A 20910-nucleotide genomic window follows, 5' to 3' on the forward strand; every position below is an offset into this window, starting at 1 on the left:
AGATATTTAAGTTCAGGATGAAGGATAAAATTAGAAGGAACAGAGTGGATAAAGTCAGTTTTGGCTTTGGCATTCACCTGGAGGGTTTTAATGGTGGCCTTTGTAGAATAAAATACTTTGACAGGTGCTTTAAAAAGCCTCTGTGAAGGCCCAAGTATGGTTCTCTTGCTGAAGAGCAGGCAGGCATACATGTGGGATGATGGCAAAGGCGGGACATTCATCTGCACAAATCCTCCTGTGGCATTTAGGAAGGAGCCTATTAGAGTCACTGAGATTGGGGTCACGGGCTCACTGATGGGACTTCCTTCAGGGATCAGCATTTACTTTTCTGTATTTTCATCACAGAGCTCTTGGCCAGTTTCAGTAATCAGGGAGGGCTAAATCAAGCAGGATTTACCTCATGGGCTTGGATCAGAGACCGAAATGCTTATAAAATATTAACCAGGGGCAGTGTAGCATTTTATCATGGCTTCGGTTGTGGTATTAACTGTCTCTTTGGGAATTCGCACTCTCTCTGCATATATAAAATGCACACGTCTATCACTATGCATTTTCCCTCAGGATCAAGGAAGGGACCCAGGTTTTAATTCATGATCTCTCTTATGTTTTATTAAGGGCCCTGGCCTCTAGAGCTTGCCATGAGTTGCAGGGGTATCTGAAGATGTGTTTCCTGTCATTCCAGCAAAACTTCTCTGCAGTCACTCACCCTGCCTATGTAGTCTTTTCTGATTTTTTAAAAAAAGACTTTATTCATTTATTTGAGAGAGAGAGAGAGAGAGAGAAGGAGAGCACAAGAGGGGGAAGGGTCAGAGGGAGAAGTAGGCTCCCCGCTGAGCAGGGAGCCCGACTTGAGGCTCGATCCCAGGACTCCGGGATCATGACCTGAGCCAAAGGCACCGCTTATCCTACTGAGCCACCCAGGTGCCCCTCTGATTTGTTTTTAGAGGTCTTATTCTTTCCGAACTGTTTGTAGGAGGAGATTGCACACTGTGGTGTATTTTGCCTGGTGTCCCTGGGGACACAGTTGGCGCCTACCTCACTTTTGGTCACCTCTCTTGCTTGAATATATGGTCCAGCAGAAAGGTTGGTGCTCCCTGAGCCCAGGCGGGGAAGGGACATTTGAAGGCACCACATTGTGCCTGTGGCTGGCCTGTCTAGAGGCAGTCACACCTCTGGGCTGGTCTTCCCCAAACCACCTTGGGCACGGGACACGTCCCTTGAGGTTCTTTTTTTGTTTTGTTTTGTTTTAAAGGACATCTTTTTATTATGATGAAATCTACATTCACATAAAATTTGCCCTTTTAACCGTTTTTAAGTGTACAACTCAGTGGCATTAAGTATATTCACATTTCTGTGCAACCATCACCACCATCCACCTCCAGAACTTTTTTCATCTTCCCAAATGGGAAATCTGTACCCATCAAACTTGAGGTTCTTAGTGGCCCTCCATGGGGGCTCTGTCCACAGCAGCCCTAACTTGGTCATTGTTCGAGAAAGAAACCACGGATCCAGGAAACAATTCAGTTGTGTTGCTGTTTATAGCTCAAAGCTTGTGGAAGCCCAGGCTGCTCTCCTTATCTGGACTTTGTTTTTCCTAAATGGGTCAAGCCCATCAGCTTGGCATCTTGGTCGCTCTGCTGTTTGGATCCACCTTCTTTGTGGGCCTAGTCTCCACCTTGGCCACACACCTCCTGCCACCCATGGAAGACAAGGTCTTTGTTCTCTAACCAGGTTTCTGTTTCTTGTTTTGGAAACCTTATATTCTTTCCTCGTGAAACCTGCTTCTGCCTCCCCTTCTAGAACAATCTTTCTTCTCTGAGCTCTCCTAGAGCATCTTTGCCCATTTCTTAGAATACATCTTCTCCTCTTTATTTAATGGTGACTTCCTGGAGAGCAGGGTGGTGCTCTGTTCTCGCCTGTATTTGCCCACTTAAGTGATAGACAATAAATAGGGTCTCAAAAGATATTTATCCAGTCATGGAGTTGGAAACTATGGATGTCAGTGACAGAAATGATAAGTGCTGGGTATCAGAATGCCCTTAAAGTGGGAAAGCATTTTGTCCTGTTTCTCCCATTTATATCGGGTTGAAATCTGCCTTTTAAATAATAATAATAAAGCAGTAAATAGCATAGTTTAGAACCTAAGAAGGATTCCAGAGTTATGTTTGAGTTGGAAACCTGCCTTCCATTTTATTGCTATGTAACCTCAGCAAGACAGTTTTTTCTCTAGGTTTCAGTTTTCGCCACTATAAAGCAGAGATAACATGTATTTCAGTGAACATAAAATGCACATTATTTTATACACTACGAAGAAAGAAAAATCGCTGTCAATTAAACAATGATATAATGCTTTCTGTGGCTTAGAGTTTTTATTTTATAGTTATTGAAATAGTCCTCTTTGATGTATTTGGGCTTTTGAAAAATCCTTTTTGAAAGGAAACTTAATCACTCAAGGTTTTCCTAAAACATCTTCATATTCGGAGTCTGAGTGTTCCGAAACACATTGTGCCTCAAAGTAGTCGGAGCTCATGTTTTTCACCCATTATCACCCTCTGCATCAGTGAAACTGTTGGTGATGCAACTTTTTTTTCCCTCCGAGACTGAACTGCTGTTTTCTCTAGGGTCTTCTGCCAAGCTGCAACACGGTTCTTCAAGTTTTAAATGATGGTGCTTTCCTGATGTTATAAATCCATTATGATAGATGGTTTTCAGACAATAGCCAGGTCTCCAATGATCCTGAAATGGTTTTTACTTTGAAACGCCAGGACCTTGCAGATGGTCCACCAGGCCACTGAGAATGACAATCATGTAGTAACAGCTTCATCCTGACTACCTCCTGGCTGATGGCAATCTCAGAGCTGTTAACATCGGGGGAAAAAGGGTGCATCTCAGAATAGATAACATAGGGCATAACTTCCCTCTTAGGGTTGTGGTAAGGTAGAGGAGAAAATGTTCATAACTGTTATTGTGGAAACATCATGGAGCCCCCTGATAACAATAACTATTATTGGGTTCCTGGGTGGCTCAGTTGGTTAAATGTCTGCATTCGGCTCCGGTCATGATCCCAGAGTCCTGGGATCGAGTCCCATCAGGCTCCCTGCTCAGCAGGGAGTCTGCTTCTCCCTATGCCCCTTACCCCACTCATGCTCTCTCTCTCAAAGAAATAAATAAAATATTAAAAAAAACCCCAAAACCCCAATAACTATTATTTATGGAGCACTCACTAATGTGATATGCTTATTAATTTATGATGTAATTTTCATATTAAAATTTTCCCTAATATATTTTTTCCTTTTTTTATTGAGGTATGATTTATATTCAGTGAAATGCACAGGTCTTTAGTGCCCAGTTGTATGAATTTTGATACCTACTGTCTGCAACTCTATCAAGATATTTTCATTCCTCCAGAAACATCACCCTTGTGCCCTTTCCCAGTCATCACCCCCCTTCCCCAGACAGCCTCCATTCTGATATATTTCACCATGGATCCGTTTTGCCTGTGCCAGAACTTAGTATCAATGGATTCATGTTTTTTTTTTGTTTTTTTGAGATTCCCCCATGTCATTGTGTATATGAAGAGCTGGTGCCTTTCTATGGCTGAATATTCTTCCATTGTGTAGATGGGACCCTGTTTCTGCTTTTCTCCCTTTGGTGGACATTTAGGTTGTTTTATTTGGGCTACCACTATGAACAATCGAGTACAACTATTTTTGGATTACATGTTTTCATTTCTCCTGGGTAAATACCTGGAGGTAGATTTTTTGGGTCCACACACAGGTGTGTATTTAACTTTATGAGAAACAGACAGAAGTCTTCTCAGGTGGTTGTGCCATCGACACTCCCATTACGTACAAGAGCTCCGCAGCTCTGCATCCTTGCCCGCTAGACAGCTTTGGTCTGGTTCATTTGAGCCATCTGAATGGTTTTGTAGTGGAGTCTCTATGACTTTAATTTGTATTTTTCTGGTAACTAATAACCACCGACACGGTTTCATATGGTCACCAGCCATTTGCATATCTTACACTGTAAAATGCCTGTTAAATCAGTTGCCCATTTTTCAGTGGGGTCATTGGTGTTTTAATTATTGGGTGTAGGATTCGACTCCTTTGTCAGATATACATATTATGAATATTCTCTCCCAGTCTGTGGCATGCCTTTTCATTTTCTTAGTGGTATTTTTGATGAGTAGAGGTTTTTAATTGTGATGAAGTCCATTTATCTCTCTCTCTTTTTTTTGTAGTTAGTGTTTTTTGGGTCCTAATCAAAGTTTTGCTTATTCCAAAGTTAGGAAAGTATTCTATACTTTATTCTATCAGCTTTATAGTTTTTGCTGCTATGTGTAGGTCTGTGATCCATCTCTAATTAAATTTTGTGTATGGTTTGAAGTATGGATGAAAGCTAATGTTTCCCCATTTCAGTAGCTAGTTGTTCAATTACCATGTGTTGAAAATATAGTTGACCCATGAACAATGTGGGAGTTAAGGGTGCCATCCCCCCACACAGTCAAAAATCTGAGTTTAACTTTTGACTTCCCCAAAATGGAACTGCTAGTAACCTACTGTTGACCAGAAGCCTTACTAATAACATAAATAGTTGATTAACACATATTTTGTATGTTATGTGTGTTACCTACTGTATTCTTACAACAAAGTAAAGGAAGGAAAAGAAAATGTTATTAAGAAAATCATAAGGAAGAGAAAATATATTCACAGTACTGTACTGTATTTATTAAAAAAAAATCCACATACACATGGACACGCACAGTTCAAACCTGTGGTGCTCAAGGGTCAGTTGTACTCTCTTTTCCTTATTGACTTACTTTGGCACTTTGGTTGAAAATCAATTGACTGTGTGAGTGTGGTCTACTCCTGGACTGTCTATTCTATTCCACTGATCTGTTTTATCTATATATCTTTATGCCAATGCCATACTGTCTTGATCTGTAGCTTCAGCATTAATTTGAAATCAAGTAATATATATTCTCTTCATTCTACCTTACAAGGATTTTTTTTTTTTTTGGCTGATCTAGACCTTGTGCATTTTATTTTATATTTTAGAATAAGCTTGTCAGTTTCTACAAAAGACCATCATGAGATATTGATTGGAATTGTATTGAATGAATAGATGAATTTGAGGAAGATAGAAATGTTAAAAATATTCGATTTTCCAATATAGGTATATATATAGTATTCTGTCTTTCTGATTGCTTAAGTCTTTTTAAATTTCTCTCAGAAGTTTTTAAAATGGTTTTCTGTGTGGAGGTCTTGCACATGTTTCTTTAAATTTATCCCTAAGTATTTTGAGCTTTAAAATATCTTGTAAATGGTATTTAAAAAAAATCATCTTCTACTTACTTGCTGTTGATATTTAGAAATATAATTGCAACCTTGCTAGATTCAATGCATGATATATTTTGCTTAGTGCTTTACAGAATTTCACGTTTATTCTTGAAGCCACCTGATGCAGGTGTTAGTACAATCATATTTTATGAGAAGTTTGCCCTGAAATTACGTATGTTAATTTCTTTGCTCAAGGTCATGCAGGTTGAGTAACAGGAGGACTAGGATTTGAATTTAGGTCCAGTCTGACTCCAATGGCTAGTCCCTTTCCACTCTACTATAATATTTCAACTGTTTGACATTTGGATATTTGAATGGAGTCATACCACATACCATGTGGTTTCCCTGGATTTCACTGGGACTTTTTTGTTTCATTGTGTTTCACAAGGACACAAATTAGCTAATGGAAGCTTTAAAACAGACCTAACAAAAATAAAGTGATAAAGAGACTGGTGGTTTTCCCAGTTGAAGGAGACAGTCGGTGTTTTTCCATATTCCTCCATGGAAGACTATTCATGCAATTGGATGCAGTTGCAGAGCTCAGCCCTCTTTCTCCATACGGTTGGTGCACATTAGCTGTTGCTAAATCTTCCATGTGTGGGGATGCTGTCAAACTTGTTTTCCCTCCTTCTCTCTTGCAGGAAGCCATTTCTCTACAGCCAAGGAGCTCACAGAGGAGATTAAATCATTAACAGCAGAAAGGGAAGGGCTGGAGGGACTCCTGGACAAGCTTCGGGTGCTGAGTTCCAGGAATGTCCAAAAGCTGGGCAGTGTTAAGGAAGATTACAGCCGACTGAGAAGGGAGCTGGACCAGGGGGAAGCTGCCTACGGTAAGTAGTCACAACTGTTGGTTGGCGAACTATTCATGCTGTTGATTGTACTAGGTGGCCAGGCAGGATGTTCTGTGTCTCATGTGAGCATCGATGTGAAAGGCATCCTGGAGCACATGACACTTTTCCTGGAGGCTTTTTTTTGGCAGGAGCCTTGGCAAATGGGGTAGAATTACTTGTCAGCTTTTATTTTGCTATTCACATGTGACATCTTTCCTTTTTCTGTCTTTTCTCCCCCTCCTCTGCCCTGGATTTGCTAATGGCCTTGTGATTATTTAGAGCAATCTCTCCCTTGGCACAGGTCTTGAGAATTTTCTCTGTTTGACAATTATGTTCCTTTTGTTCCTTGGCTCAGTCTTCTGGCTTGCACAATCACAGACAAGAGCCTGCTGACTCAGAAAACTGAATAAAGACCATGAAGTGGCTCTTCGGTGTGTGAGTTTTTCCTGAGAGCTTCTTTCTCCGGAAGAATGGTGTAGAAGAGGCCAGTGCTGTCTTAACTGAAGTCTCTGCCTGTCGGAGCAGTTACCGTACTCTTGTGTTCTTTTCCTTTTCCAGTTGTTAAGAGTAACTAAGGTCACCTTGAGGTTTGCTCCCTGGAGGACAGTCTTAGAAGATGCTTGTTCAGTCTGAATTGATACAGTAAAAACTTCCTTCTTTCAAAAAAATGTAAAGAATTTACAGTGTTTCAGTTTCTAATCAGAAGAATGAAATCATGAGAAATAAATGCAGATTTAAAATATGTTAGATGCTAGAACCTGTTTTTTTACTGGTAAAATGAGAAGAAGAATATCCAGCTCATAGGCTGATTAAGCGGTACAGATTAAATGAGGTAACTTACAAAGATTTTGAGGTGTGTGTGTGTGTGCACTCTTGCATTTCTTCTAGGAAGTAGAAGCTGCTGGAGGCTAGAGGTCGTATATAGTATATCATGGTCCCTAAATGAATGTTTACTAGGAAAATGAAAGACCTGTCTACTAATAAGTAACTATATTTACAAAGCATTCTTACTTAGAAAGAAATAAGGAAAAAAATGGGAATGTTAGGTAGCCACATTTGAAATACGGCTATTTGAAAATACTCCACAGATTGAAGTAAATGAAGATTAGTATTTAAAACCAGGTAAGGAAGTATGAAATTAGTTAGCAGAAATTAGGTGTATCTTTTCACTATGAATAAATTGTGTTTGAAAGGCTTACTCAGTTGTAGAAATAGGTTTCAGTTATTTGAATCACAGATAGGATACTCAGTTGTTATGGTGTCTTCTTCCCACTGGGCAAGCCTAACCTGGCTAAACAACTGAGAGCTTCTTATCTTTCTTTCTCCACTTCTGTAGGCCAAGCCTTCTTTTCTGCCAAATATGTAGAGACTCTACCTTTGAGTCTGACTATATAACTAGGGTACTGAGGGATTAACAACACTTTTTCCTAAGATGTGATGCTGTGCTTCATGAAGTCATGATAGGAATGATCATTGGATATTTTAAATGAATTATAGCTATAGACTTTTTAAATGTCTAAACAATAAAAACTATGAAATTTCTCATGTTGTCACTCCATAATTTTTGGCACAATATGGGGGAATCTATTGTATCCGAGAATAAAGAAGATGTGAACAAATTCGGACAAATTTAGTCAAGCAATATTTTCATTTGAACAGTTGAGCTCTTGAAAGCCATATATATCTCTTAAAAAGAAAAAATGAGCCATGTAGTACTTTTTGAATCTCATCCATATTTTTTGAATCTCATCCTTGTCACTTTACTAAGTATCTTCAAAATGATGAATAAAAAAACATAAACAAATGGAATGAGAGATTGTTACCATCAGTGATTCTAAGCTGCAGATAGTGAAAGAGTTCTTTATGTTTTAGACTTAGATTTTGCTGGATCAGCTACCCTTTTCCCCATGCTTTAGGCTGAAGGTAATTCTTAACCAATCTGAGGTGACTTGGCATTAGGTCAACCAAATTAATAATCTTGGGTTGATGAGAGTAATGGGAGATAAATAAATAAATAAATAAATAAATAAATAATGAATTCCTTAGTAGATTGAAGCTTTTTATTTATTGAAATGCAATAAAACCAGGCCAAAGTCCATAGTTTGTCATTTGTTGGCTTTTGAGAATTAAAGATTTAGAGGGAGCTCTAAATGTAGAGCTTTAAATGTAGAGCAAATACAAAGGAATAGTATGCATACGTGTGTATGTCTTATGAGCTGATTCTTCTTATCCTTAGATAAAGTGTTTTAAAATAAGACTATTTAAGAAATAAGCAATATGTAGAATTCTTTAATAAACCAGATTTTGGTTTCTAGCATGGTTGCAGAATGTGGCAACCATGGATAAGTAACTCTCTGATGGTCAGGGACCCAGGCTCTTCTATTTAGTTCATCTGTACCCCTGGACAGGTAACATTTGGTCCAAGATGGCTGACCCAGCCACATGTATGTCCAAGTCCAGCCAGGGGTTCTGGTTCTATAGCAGAAGGAGAGATTTGCAGTTTTGGGGAGCAATTAGCAGTCTCTGTCACACAGAAAACTCTTATCGATGGGAAGTGTTTTGCTGATCATTTACAATATTGTTACATTTTCTGTGGCTGGCTCAATTGAAATCAAAGAAAAGCACTGTCCTTATGTTTCATTTGTTTTGTCACAGTATCCAGCATGGTGTCTTTGAAAATAGTAAATATACCATAAGTATTTGTTCATTTAATGGGGCCAGATGTTAAAATGAGACATTCCTTTATTTCCATATTATTCCTTTACTCCTCTACTTTGAATTACAGACCCAGACCTTGGATCTTCTTCTTCTTCTTTTTTAATTCTTCAAATTCATTTTCTAATTTAGTGAGAACAGAGGTAGGTTTGATTGTCTTTCGTGGAAGATGCTTGAGTTGTCTGAGTGGGATATTCATATTGGGGTGTGAGCAGACAGAACAATATGATGAAAAAGTCCTGAAATGTGCCAGAATAATCAAGGGCAGAGGGAGACAGAAATCATCACTGAATCCATTGACTTTGTCACAGTGATACACAGTGTGTGAAGAGACAAGAAGGGGGTGTGTTTTAACCTGTATCAGCTCTTCTTAAGACTTAAGGAGAACACGTTTGAATTCTGAGCAACTTTAAGTACAGTGAAATGAATGAAATGCTTTCAACCCCTGATTACTTGTGGAGATTAACTATAAACCTTTAATTATTGTGGATTTCATTTTTTTTTAAGGGAGGCTGAGATTAAAAAAAAAAGTAACTTTTTTAGTTTGCTATATCTGCTTTTCAGCAAAAAGACAACCTTGAGATTTATATAAATTTTTCCATCCCTTGTGTATAAATTGATAATCTGTATTGTACTTTATTAATATTGTTGATTTCGCACTATAACTCAGATATAAAGGAAGCAGACGTCAAGGGGAGAGATTTAATCACAGAATAATCAGGGCTAGAATTTTAAATAGGACATCATTAGCATGTTAATGAATTTCCCCACTTTATACCAGCTGCCTGAATAGAAAAGATACTGCAGATGTAGCTCAAAAATCTGGCAGGGTCTGTGGCCCACTGAGCTGTCAGGAATTCGTATAGAGGGTCCGTAAAGTACGTAAAGGGATTCTCTGTGCAGCTATCAAATGGCGGGATTTCGTTTTTCCTGGGAGTGATGGCTGGCTGTGTTCAGCTTTAACTCATTTGCCTTTCAATGAGTAAGAACAAGTGGAGGACAGATGAGGAGCAGTTTTTTTAGTGTAATAAAGTTGGAGAGAAGTCAATTTTTTCAGTTATGGTTTGGGGCTAGTCCAGTACTTCCCCCTTATCCACAGTCTTGCTTTCTATGGTCTCGGTTACCTGCAATCGACCCTCGTCAGGAAGATGATCCCCCTGATGAATCATCTAAAGGTCACTGGTAGCCTCACGCTGTGTCACAGCACCTCTGTCACTCGCCTCACTTCATCCCATTACGTAGGCATTTCATCACCTCACATCATCACAAGAAGGGTGAGTACGACACAAGCTATTTTGAAAGAAAGAGCGAGACCACATTCACAAAAGTTTTATTACAGTGTAATTATTCTATTTTATTATTGGTGATTGTTGGTCATCCCTTACTGTGCCTAATTTGTAAGTTAAACTTTATCATAGGTATACACGTATAATAAAAAATGTAGTATACAGAGGGTCCAGTACTCTGCGGTTTCAGGCATCCATGAGGGTCTTGGATGCATCTTCTGTGCATAAGGGAGGCCTACTTCTGATTTAGATTAGAAAGACCGTAGGTCCACGCTGACATCATCCTGCCCTGACTTTTGGACTACCGCATAACTTTTGAGCTTGAAATAGCTGATGGAAGTATGACATTCTCTAGTGAGATATGTGTTCCTTGAATTCTGAAAGTCCACAGGTGAAGCTTCTTTTAGAAGTCACCTCACACCTGTTAAGAAAAGATCTTCAGTTTAGAGATCCTGCACTTTACAAGTTCTGCATATATGGGCGGTAACTCCCTTTCCACATTTATTGGATGTATTTAGAAGAAATTTTGAAGAAAAATTAGAACAGAAGAATAGAATTTGCATGCCGTGTGTGTGTGTGTGTGTGTGTGTGTGTGTGTGTGTGTGTGTGTCTGTGTGTCCGTGTATGGGGAGGAAATGGAGAAAACATATAATGGAGATGTAAACAACACAATTAACAAAAAAAATAAAATTTGAGAGTTGAGATGGAAGAAAAGCCAATGACAAGTATTAATTATTCTGTTTGAGAATATGATGTGATAATGAGCTTCCTAGGAACCAGAGCAAAAAAGACAACTGAAGTGTCATCCATCTTCCTCAAAAGCAGCTAAAAGCACAAAGTTTTCAGGAATGTGGAGTGGTATTAAATTCTTAAAGGCCTTTTTTTTTTTGAGAGAGAGTGCGTGTGCAAGTGGGGGAGGGGACGGTCAGAGGGGGAGGGACAGATAGAGAATCTCAAGCCCCTGACACGGGGCTCGATCTCACAACCCTGAAATCATGACCTGAGCCAAAATCAAGAGTCAGATGCTTAACGGACTGAGCTACCTAGGCTCTGCTTAAAGGCATTTTTTTTTTTTTTTTTTTGAGAGCATACTGAAAGTCCTCATGAACAGATTCATAACAAATGCAAAAACACTCTCCATGTGGCTGTTACCAATCCCTCCTGGAAAGGGGGATGCCTTCAAAGCAGGAGTTCATGGATAGACTGAAATGTATACATATCTTAGATGTGTGGGTGTGGTCGTATTTTTCCACAAAAATTTTGATCCAGTGTTTTGGCAAAAAGGATTTAGAAAAGAGTCGTTCTAAAATCTCCCAAATTTTTAAGAAACATGTGAAATGATAATACCATGGAAATGAATTAGTAAAGGCTCAGGCTAATTACGTTTAAGTATGGAAACTTCCAGTGATCTGACATGATTCAAATATGAGACTAGAAATGTAGAAGAGTAGCCAGAGATCATATTCTATAGAAATATTCACCAAATGTCACTTTTTTCCCTCTGAACTTTGAGGAAGGTCTGCGTGGTAGACAACTTTGCTCTCTTGGGGCCAGAACAGCAATTGAGCTCTTGATGACCAAGGACCAAGCAGTTTGTCTTGGAACCAGAGGTGTGCTGCAGGTTCTGTATGTGGCAGAACTTAGATTGTTATATGGGCAATATCCTATTTGCATTTGCCTTTCTAAAGCAGAAATCTTTGTTTAGATTTAAGAACATAGATAATACGAACTTTGAGAGAAAAACTTCTTTTAAAAAATGTCATAATCTTTCCTTTCTCAGGTTTTTCATGGGCTGAACTTTTACATCTCTATTTATCATTGATTAATCTTATTAATAAAATCATTATTTTATCAGTTAAATATATACTTGCCTTTTAAATTTCTCTCCATATTTTTTTCCTTTTCTAGTTATATCCTTGCATCTCTGATTTTGCCTGTGAATTTCTGTGCTTGACATTTGCAATGAACTCCCCCCCTCTTTTATCAAAAAATTGTGATAATTCCTTTGGGAGGCCTCTCTACAACAGTGTAAAAAGCCTGTGTTCAGATGTAGGAGGCCTTAGTTTCATTTCCCTTCTGTTGCTTGCTCATCATCGGTGAAACACCTGGCATAGAGAGTCATCACGGCGTGAGGCTTGATGAATGACTGATCTTTTGCAAGGCACTGTATCTTACCTGCTTCTCAGTCGCTTCACGTATAACACAGTATTTTCATCTTTCCATGCATCATTTCTCTGAGCATTTATTGAGCACTTACAGTATGCCAGGCTCTGTGTTAGGCTTTCATGGTCCAGAGTGAATCAGACCCTCAGTCCCTGAGGCCACCAAAGCCCCCATTTACTAGTCCCTCTGGTCTCACATTCCCACAGTTGGATCCATACTTTGTTCTTTTCCTTGCTCTCTACCATTTCCGATCTCCTATTTCTGTGTGATTTTTTTAGAAATCCTTACTTGTTACTTTCTTTTCCACCTGTCTCCTGATTTGCTTTCTATATTCCCTTCCCAATACTTCAGTCATATATCCCCTAGGTGGAATGCAATGATGATTTTAATTGTATTTCATACCCAATTACAATATACAGTTTTTTGATATGCTTATTTGTTTGGAGCAGGAACATGATTCTAGGTAATAGGGTGGGTGCACGTGACTCTGAAGGGTCTGGTGGATCATTCTTGGCAACAGTGTCTTTCCTAGTCTTTCTCGATTTCCTCTGGATTCTAGGCTTTTGATGACATTGGTTTGCACGTGCACACACACACAGACTCATGCTCATACGCTCCCTCCTGAAGATTAAGCCAGGAATGGTGGTTAGGCAGAATGCCATGATTCCTAGAGGAGAGTCTGTTGGCTGTGGTTTGGTTGAAGGGTAATCCGTTGCATAAGACCATACCATGTCCTGCAGAGTGCTTCACATCTGGATCATTGTCTTTTGGGTGACTCTTCCTCCCACCCCCATTTTTAAATGTCCCTTTGTGGGAGTGGTGCCACCCTCAGTTAACAACTTCAGCATTATGACTCGAAAACATATCGTTCTTATTATGATTATTAGAACTTAAAATTAGTAGAACTCAATTCTAAAGTATTCATAGAGGTATTCATATGACCTTTTATACAGATCCTTATAAGTTTAAAAATGCGTTCTCTTAAGATTTCTTCCTCCTTTGCTCTTCATTGTATATATTCATTGTATATATTCAGCGTGTGCTTATTGGACCCCTTGCTGTGTGCACAGATTAACTGTAGCTATTATGGATTTACTATGTTCTTGCAAAGGGAGGAGTGATCCCCTGTATGTTGTCACATTCTCTTCAGTTATAAATGTGGATTACTTTTCTTTTTGTTCATAAGCCCTTACTCTGCGCCAGGCACTGAGCCAAGTCTCGACGCCTATTTAGCTGCCTAATCCTCTGGACAGTGTGTGGCCGGCTCCAGCACGGTCTCTGTTTTATAGATGAAGATGCTGAGGCTTAGAGAGGGTCAGAGCTTTGTCCAGGGGCACATGGACATGAGAGGTAGGAGCCAGGATTTGAATTCTTTTTTGTCCACACTTTTATGTTCTTCATGAACTTGATTCATAACATGAGTTTCTCTACTCATCCGTTGAGTAGAGAAACTAACCCTAACCCTAACCCTAACCCTAACCCTCACCACCCTACCTAAATGCTGCACTCATAGTCATGACTATGAAAACAGAGTCCACTAAAAATCTCCTCTAGAGGATGTTGCATACCCTGAAAAGATAGTTTTTTTTTTCACTTTCGAAATTTGTAAGTATGCTCTCTGTATTTCATACCTGAAACGATGATGTGCTATCTGCAACTTCCTGATATCAGATGGATCATTTCACTCGATGGGAGATCCTATAGGTTATAATCGTTATGATAACAACATATTCTGTATTAAAACCGAAATCTTTTATTGTGGAAGGGTGACTAAGAGGGGCCTAGCATTCTGCAGCCAGTAGGAAAAAAAGTTCAACTGTAACAATGTAATTGGATACGTATTTGTTAACTTCAAACCACTTTTTGATATGTTTTCAAAGAACTGTTGATAGTTCTGTTTCCTGTTCTAAAATGCTTAAATGTCAGTGTTTTCCTCTGTATTCCTGCAAGTACAGGCATTCATAAGTGGGTTGACATACTATCCAGAGTTTCTGGTGGAGGACTACCACAAGCCCTGTTTGCCTATGAACTTACTGCTGTGCTATCCTATTGGTCATAAGGAATCCAACTTGCAAAATGTGATGGTCTTCTTTCTGAGCTTCTTTGAGTGAGTTTTTGCATTTTCAAATAAAACATTTAACATATTCTGTAATTCAGGGCTTTGAGGAATTAGGACTGATTGTTTTCTTAAATTGAGTCCAATTCTGTGAGGTTTTACTGAATTCAGTTTTATTGGTGCTGTGACATGTTTTCTGCTGTCACAATTTTTTCCAGTGATTACATTTTTTTTTAAAGATTTTATTTATTTGACAGAGAGAGACACAGCGAGAGAGGAACACAAGCAGGGGGAGTGGGAGAAGGAGAAACAGACTCCCCACTGAGCAGGGAGCCCGTTGCGGGGCTCGATCCCAGGACCCTGGGATCATGACCTGAGCTGAAGGCAGACGCTGAACGACTGAGCCACCCAGGCACCCCAGTGATTACATTTGTATGAAATATCTTGTTTTCCTCTTTGACATTGCCATGAGTCATGACCTCCTGCCATTTTCCTCGGCTACTTCCTCTTCTTTGAAGCTGCCATATGTTTAGGAACCCAAGAGAGACAGTACTTTTTTTTTTTTGAGAGACCATTATTTGTTGTTAATTTGATTTTTCAGCTCTTGTAAAGGAGAAGAGGGTATGCTGATCAATGTTTTCCTGCCCTGATTGCTTTGTTGCTCCACTTTTTGCTGCCCTGGGCCCACCACACTCGTATTTGGGGATAGCCATCCTGTCTCATCTGTTTTCCCTCAGGTTTTTATACAATTGGGGAGGGAGGGTTTATCACCATAGGGGTGGGCAATCCTAAGCTAATGCATTGAAGTTTAATATTTATAGCATGGCAGAAACCATCAAGAGTTGCTTAAAGACCTACTGACTTGACAACATCAAAAATTTATAAACCAGATATGCTTGTATTTTGCATGCTCCCACAGTTATATAATGTAATTGTATTTTTGTCTTGACATTATACTTTCCAAGGTCTTCATGACTCATTAACAACTGGTTGCATACTTTGCTTTGAGATTTAATTATAACCAAACTTTTAAATTCTCCTTTTATTTACCAAAACGATGTTTAACTTTTGGTTATTTTAGCCTATTTTGAACATCTCCCTTTTTGTATATGCTACTATGGCTGCTTTATACTTCATGTATCCCCAAATGTTATATTACCCTTCCCTAAGAAAGAACCTAATGCAAATATACTATGATTTTGGGTGTACTTAATGAAAGGAAACCTGGGCTTGCTCAGACAAGGTAACTGTAGTATTTCAGCTTCCTTTTGTCTCTGTATGTGACCTAGCATTTGACCCTGGTCTGTATGTCCCAATTGTATTGGCAAAACAGAAAATTAGACTTTGGCAAATGTCTGTTTGCCTTTCACCAAACGCCATTTTCCCCCCCTAGAGACTGAGGAACAGTAGGGGCTGAATACCAGACTCCACGTCTGCCCTGAGAAGGTCACCAAACACTGAAATTCCCTAGCGGTCTGGAATCCTAGCAATGCATCAACCTTTGGAGGCAAAGTAATTTCCCCTATGGATTATATAAGAATCCTCCGAAGGTGACGCTTACAAGATTCCTGGGGTTACTCTAGTGGTTTAAAATTAAAAAAAAAAAATTATTCCACAAAACGGCATAAAAATAAGACACATTTTCAAAGCCAAAGAAAAAAGGTCCATTATACAACGTCCGTAGCAGAGCTCCTGGTTTCATTTTTAGTGTTGCCCCAATGTCTGAAGCACGTGCACACCTTTTACACACTGTGTATTCTCTCCCTGCCGTTCGCCTTATTTGGCAATAATGAAAGCATCACATCACTCAAGCCTCGCAACTGTATGTTGTGATAAGTTTGTCACCCCCATTCTAGAGATGCTGACACTGAGGAACGGTGAGCTCGGGGAGTTGTAGATGGGAAGTGAAGAGCTAGAATGGGACTCGGAACTTCTGGCTCCAGAGCCATGCTCCTCAACACACTTATATTTCCCTGTTGTGACATAGCATTCCAATTTATTATTTATGGTCTTTGTAACATTCTGAGACTCAATATACCATGCTGTGCTTAGTCCTTATTTTGATGTGTTTCACGATCATTTTTTGAATTCCTTTCTAAAGATAAAGGGCCAGATCAGGATTACTGGACCAGAGAGTGTGATCAGCTTTATGGCATAGTACATGTGCAAACTGATTTTCAGAAGAATTATACCAGTTTAATTGGTGCTACCAACCCATCCTTTCCCATACTGGGTGTTATTTCTTAAAAGATTATTAGTACAATAACAATAATTAGATAGTACTTATAGTTCATGCCTTATTTCTGCGTATATTTGACCAATCACAAGGCTGAACGCGCTTCTTTTTGTGCCTTTCTAATTTTTTTTCATGGTTTCTTGTCTGTGCACTTTGTCCATTCTTGAGGGGAGGGGAAGGGAATGTGATGATTTCCTCATCTTTATATAATATGGTTATTATAATTTTTTCCTTTGTGTGTACGCACACGTGTGAAATTAACCCCTTATCATAATTAGTAACAGAGCAAGAAAAGAAATTTTTGTAAACAGTGATACCATGTTGGGATGACAGTTTAGGATAAATTCTGAAACTTCTTAAGGCATCAGGGTGCAAATCATGTAACAGACAGCAACAGAGACAGGTCTCCCCCAGGAAAGGCGGTCTGTCTCCACTCTGTGCATTAATATTCACTGGGCCTGGGCTTTCGAACACATGCGACATCTAGGGGCTGCTCCAGCTGGGACCATAATGAATTGGCTTCACTTTTTACAATAAATCTGGGGAAGACATTGTTTTTCAGGTTTGCATCCATTAAAATACACAAACTGAGAGAGGTGTACGGCTTCCTACCCAGCTCCTTCCTCTCTCTGCATGATGCACCTAGAGTCACCATCTTTTTTTTAACTTTAACTTTTTTTTAAAGAGTTATTTATATATTTGAGAGAGAGAGAGGCACAGAAGCGGGGGGAGGGGCAGAGAGAGAATCCCAAGCAGACTCTGGCTGAGCGCGGAGCCTGACACAGGGCTCAATCTCACGACCCTGAGACCACAGCCTGAGCGGAAACCAACAGTCCGATGCTTAAATGAGTGCACCACCCAGGCACCCCCTGCCTTTTAAAAAAATTTTCTGTTTTCTAAAATAGATCCATTAGAGGGCGCCTGGGTGGCTCAGTTGGTTAAGCGACTGCCTTCGGCTCAGGTCATGATCCTGGAGTCCCGGGATCGAGTCCCGCATCGGGCTCCCTGCTCAGCAGGGAGTCTGCTTCTCCCTCTGACCCTCTTCCCTCTCGTGCTCTCTCTCTCTCATTCTCTCTCTCTCAAATAAACAAATAAAATCTTAAAAAAAAATAAAATAGATCCATTAGAAAAATAGCTTCTACATGCAGGAATTTCCCCCTCCAAAGCATGCTGTTAATTCGCAGACTGAAGGAAGAGTGTCTGTGGTGTGTGTGTGGCCACTGAAGCTCAGTTTGAGGGCGAGAGCTAAAGGACATAGTGGAAAAAGGAACTCCCTGTCCTGGAAAAATGCCAGATGGGATGACCTTTTACATTTTCACCAGCTTTTCGTAGAGAGCTATTGGGTTTGCTAGGACTCCCTCCCCTTCTCAGACAATAAGCAGTGTGGGGCAGTAAGTCAAAGTTCCTTTTCCGAGGATGATGTGTAATCATAATAAATTACTATGATCTGGACTTCATGAAGGCACCTTCTTGCTTATTGCAGCTGTTGGCCATTAGATTCTCCCATCTCCCAGACCATGTCTTCCCATGGCTTTCTGCTGCTTCCCCATGATTTTCTGGTTTCTTCCCTCCACCTCTGAAATATCCCTTGCCCTTATCCACCCATGTGCCCACTCCCTAGATTCCTTCTAAGCTTCACTCTGATGGCTCCCTCTGACCCTCTGAACTTCCCACGATCTCTGCGTGCTCTGGAGAGAGTATATGAAACCTCCCCACCATCTCTCCAGAAGCGGCTTCCTGTGACATCTATGTCTGGATTTCTCTTGCCACAGAACCCCTGGACTCTCCTGTATGTACATTCTGTGTCGTCCTTGCGCCATTTTGTTCTCCCCCTGCCTTGGGCTTAGCCTGATACGGCAAAGGTGATCATTATCCCTCCCTTAATGTTCCATGATTATTCATTTCGCTTTGCCATGTTGAATGGAATATTTAATAGCATCTATGAAGAAGCCTGAAGACTATAAGTAAACGTTCTCTCTGGTCTTGAAAGACTTTTATACAATATAAAATTTAGAGCGCATTTTTCTCAGGAGCCCTGACAATATTTATCATGAGTCCCAAAGTAGAAGCTATTCTATTTTAGCATAATGAAGTTTACCATATGTTTCAAAGTTACTTACAATTGTGCTTCTCATAATGACAATTAGAAAGGTCATCTTGTCTTGCCAGGTTCTGTTAGATATATAAACCAGTTCCTGGCTGCCAGGGTGAGATGTATGAGGGCACTTGTGTGCAAATACAAGGGGAAGACTTGATTCTTCTTATCCCAAAGTGTAGCTGTTTACATCTAATTACCAAACATGGAACACACTATTCTTTGGCTTTATAGCATATATGGACGTAGAAATTGAGACTTCCAAAGAAAATTCCCCTCTGTGTTCTCAGTGACTAGATTGAGTTTTTTTTTAACCCCCGTTCATTAAGCATTGATGTGATGGGTCCCCTAAAACATTAGATAGAGAAATTTGCCATAAAGACACTGGTTTGTTTCTGATCTTTTTTCTGCCTTGCTTAAAAAGTTATTTGCGTTAGTTATGGGAACAGTATTGTATTTAATTCTCCACATCTGAACTTTGATAAAAGAATAGGGAGAAGGTGAGAACGTGGCCAACGAGTCAGGGTAACAGGTTTCTTATGGAGCTTCTAGAGGGCTGAATCTGCGTTAGCATCGGAGCAGGTGATCCTTGGAGGAGAGGGTCTTGGGAGCTGATGCTGGAGGACAGTGGTTCTTAATCTGGTATGGGAATAGCAAATTAGGTTGCCGTTGCCATAATTGAAATATTCATATATTTCTATGTATAAATTCCCCTTCGTTTTCCTTCCTTCCTCCCTCCCTTCCTTCCTTCTTTACTTCCTTCCTTCTTCCCTCCCTCCCTCCTTCCCTGCCTTCCTTCCTTTTTTTCTCCAAGCTTCTTTGCCTGAATACAACAGGCTAAACTTCTGTATTCAAGCCTTTATAATTTACGAACATTTATCAATAGATGGGAAAGGCAGGTAAGAACGTTTTGGATTCATTAGTGCATGTACATGGTCTCCAGAATTTTCAGATTTCTTACTTGGGAGAATACTGGGGAAGATTCTGTGGCCCATGAAACATCTGATTGTTGCCATCCGATACTATTAAATGCCTCAGCTTTAAAACTTAATCTATGTATTGAGCATATATTCATGGAATGCAGACAGTGCAGACAGCTGCCCCTTCCCAGCCTTTAGGTTTGAGCTGTGCGCTGACGGCTGCACACCATCTCTCTGGAATCGTCTGTGGTCACATTTGCCAGAGGCACAGAATTGGTCCACATCCCTCAAGGCGCTTTCTAGGCTAATGGATCGATTTTAATTATTTTTACTATTAAAAATGATCACTGTTAATTGAGAGCGCTAGAAAGAGAGGAATAAACAGTTTTCGTAGCCCTGTTAAACTTAAGTGAAGAAAAAAAATCGCCATGTTTATGTAAATAAGGAAAAGAATGGTAGCATGAATATGAAAAGGGCTCCTTTCTTCCACTCTTATTTTCCTCTTTGGCCTAAAGCTGTTAACATTGAGTGTGTGTCCCTGTGGTCATTTCATATTATAACCCACATGCTGTTTGATACTGATAGGGGTGGATGTCTGAGTCTATCTCAAGAGTTACATAGAAGTTTGTGTAGTGGCCTTTTTTTGATTGTACATCTTGACTCAGTATATGATGCCCTTACCTGGAGGTATTTTACAGGACTGTCAGCTCATGTTTGAAGGTCCTGTGCAGGCTGGTTCTTGCAGTACCTGCCTGGTCTCTCACTCCAAAGCCTGAGTTAGCGCTTGATGCTACAGCAGGCGTTGAGCACCTCCTAGGTGCCAGGCACGGGGCAAGAAGGATGGGAAGATGGGACCCTGTCTGGAGAAGCTTGCAGTCCTGGGTGGCGGCTGCAGGCCTACTCAGCAAACGGGACACTCAGTGGGGAGAGATGAGATGAGGAAACAAAGGTGAAAAGAGAGCAGAGAGGAAGACAGCTACAATGCCCTGAAGGAGCCCAGGCCCGCTTCACAGAGGAGGCCAGGTGTGGTCTGTGGCTTTGAAGGTGGCTGAGGGTGGAGGTGCTGGAGGCTTCTAGGCTGGAGGAGAGCACGACTCAGAGGTCCGGGGAGCATGGCACGTTTGCGGCATGAGGAGACCAGGGACTGGGTCTCAGCCCTGCCGCATAGCTGCTGTGTGACTTTGGATAAGGCTCCCGATCTCTCTGAGCACCAGTCTCCCCCTCTGTCACAGGAATGTGACCGCCTTCCTGTAATCACACGGAGCTGTGA

The 20910-nt window shown here is 40.3% G+C and overlaps 1 protein-coding gene across 2 annotated transcripts in view; it reads left to right on the plus strand.

Annotated features, from left to right (window-relative positions):
• DISC1 (DISC1 scaffold protein) overlaps positions 1–20910 on the plus strand; it is a 397155-nt gene that overhangs the window by 157709 nt on the left and 218536 nt on the right. For both annotated transcript variants that reach the window (XM_088020223.1, XM_088020224.1), the window contains exon 9: positions 5981–6169. In XM_088020223.1, coding sequence (XP_087876349.1) covers positions 5981–6169 — 189 coding nt within the window. The remainder of the gene's footprint in view (positions 1–5980; positions 6170–20910) is intronic.

Source organism: Eumetopias jubatus, unplaced genomic scaffold, assembly GCF_037043125.1.
Source record: "Eumetopias jubatus isolate StellerSeaLion01/CBP00866 unplaced genomic scaffold, mEumJub1_p1.0 scaffold_17, whole genome shotgun sequence".
Taxonomy (NCBI): Eukaryota; Metazoa; Chordata; class Mammalia; order Carnivora; family Otariidae; genus Eumetopias; species Eumetopias jubatus.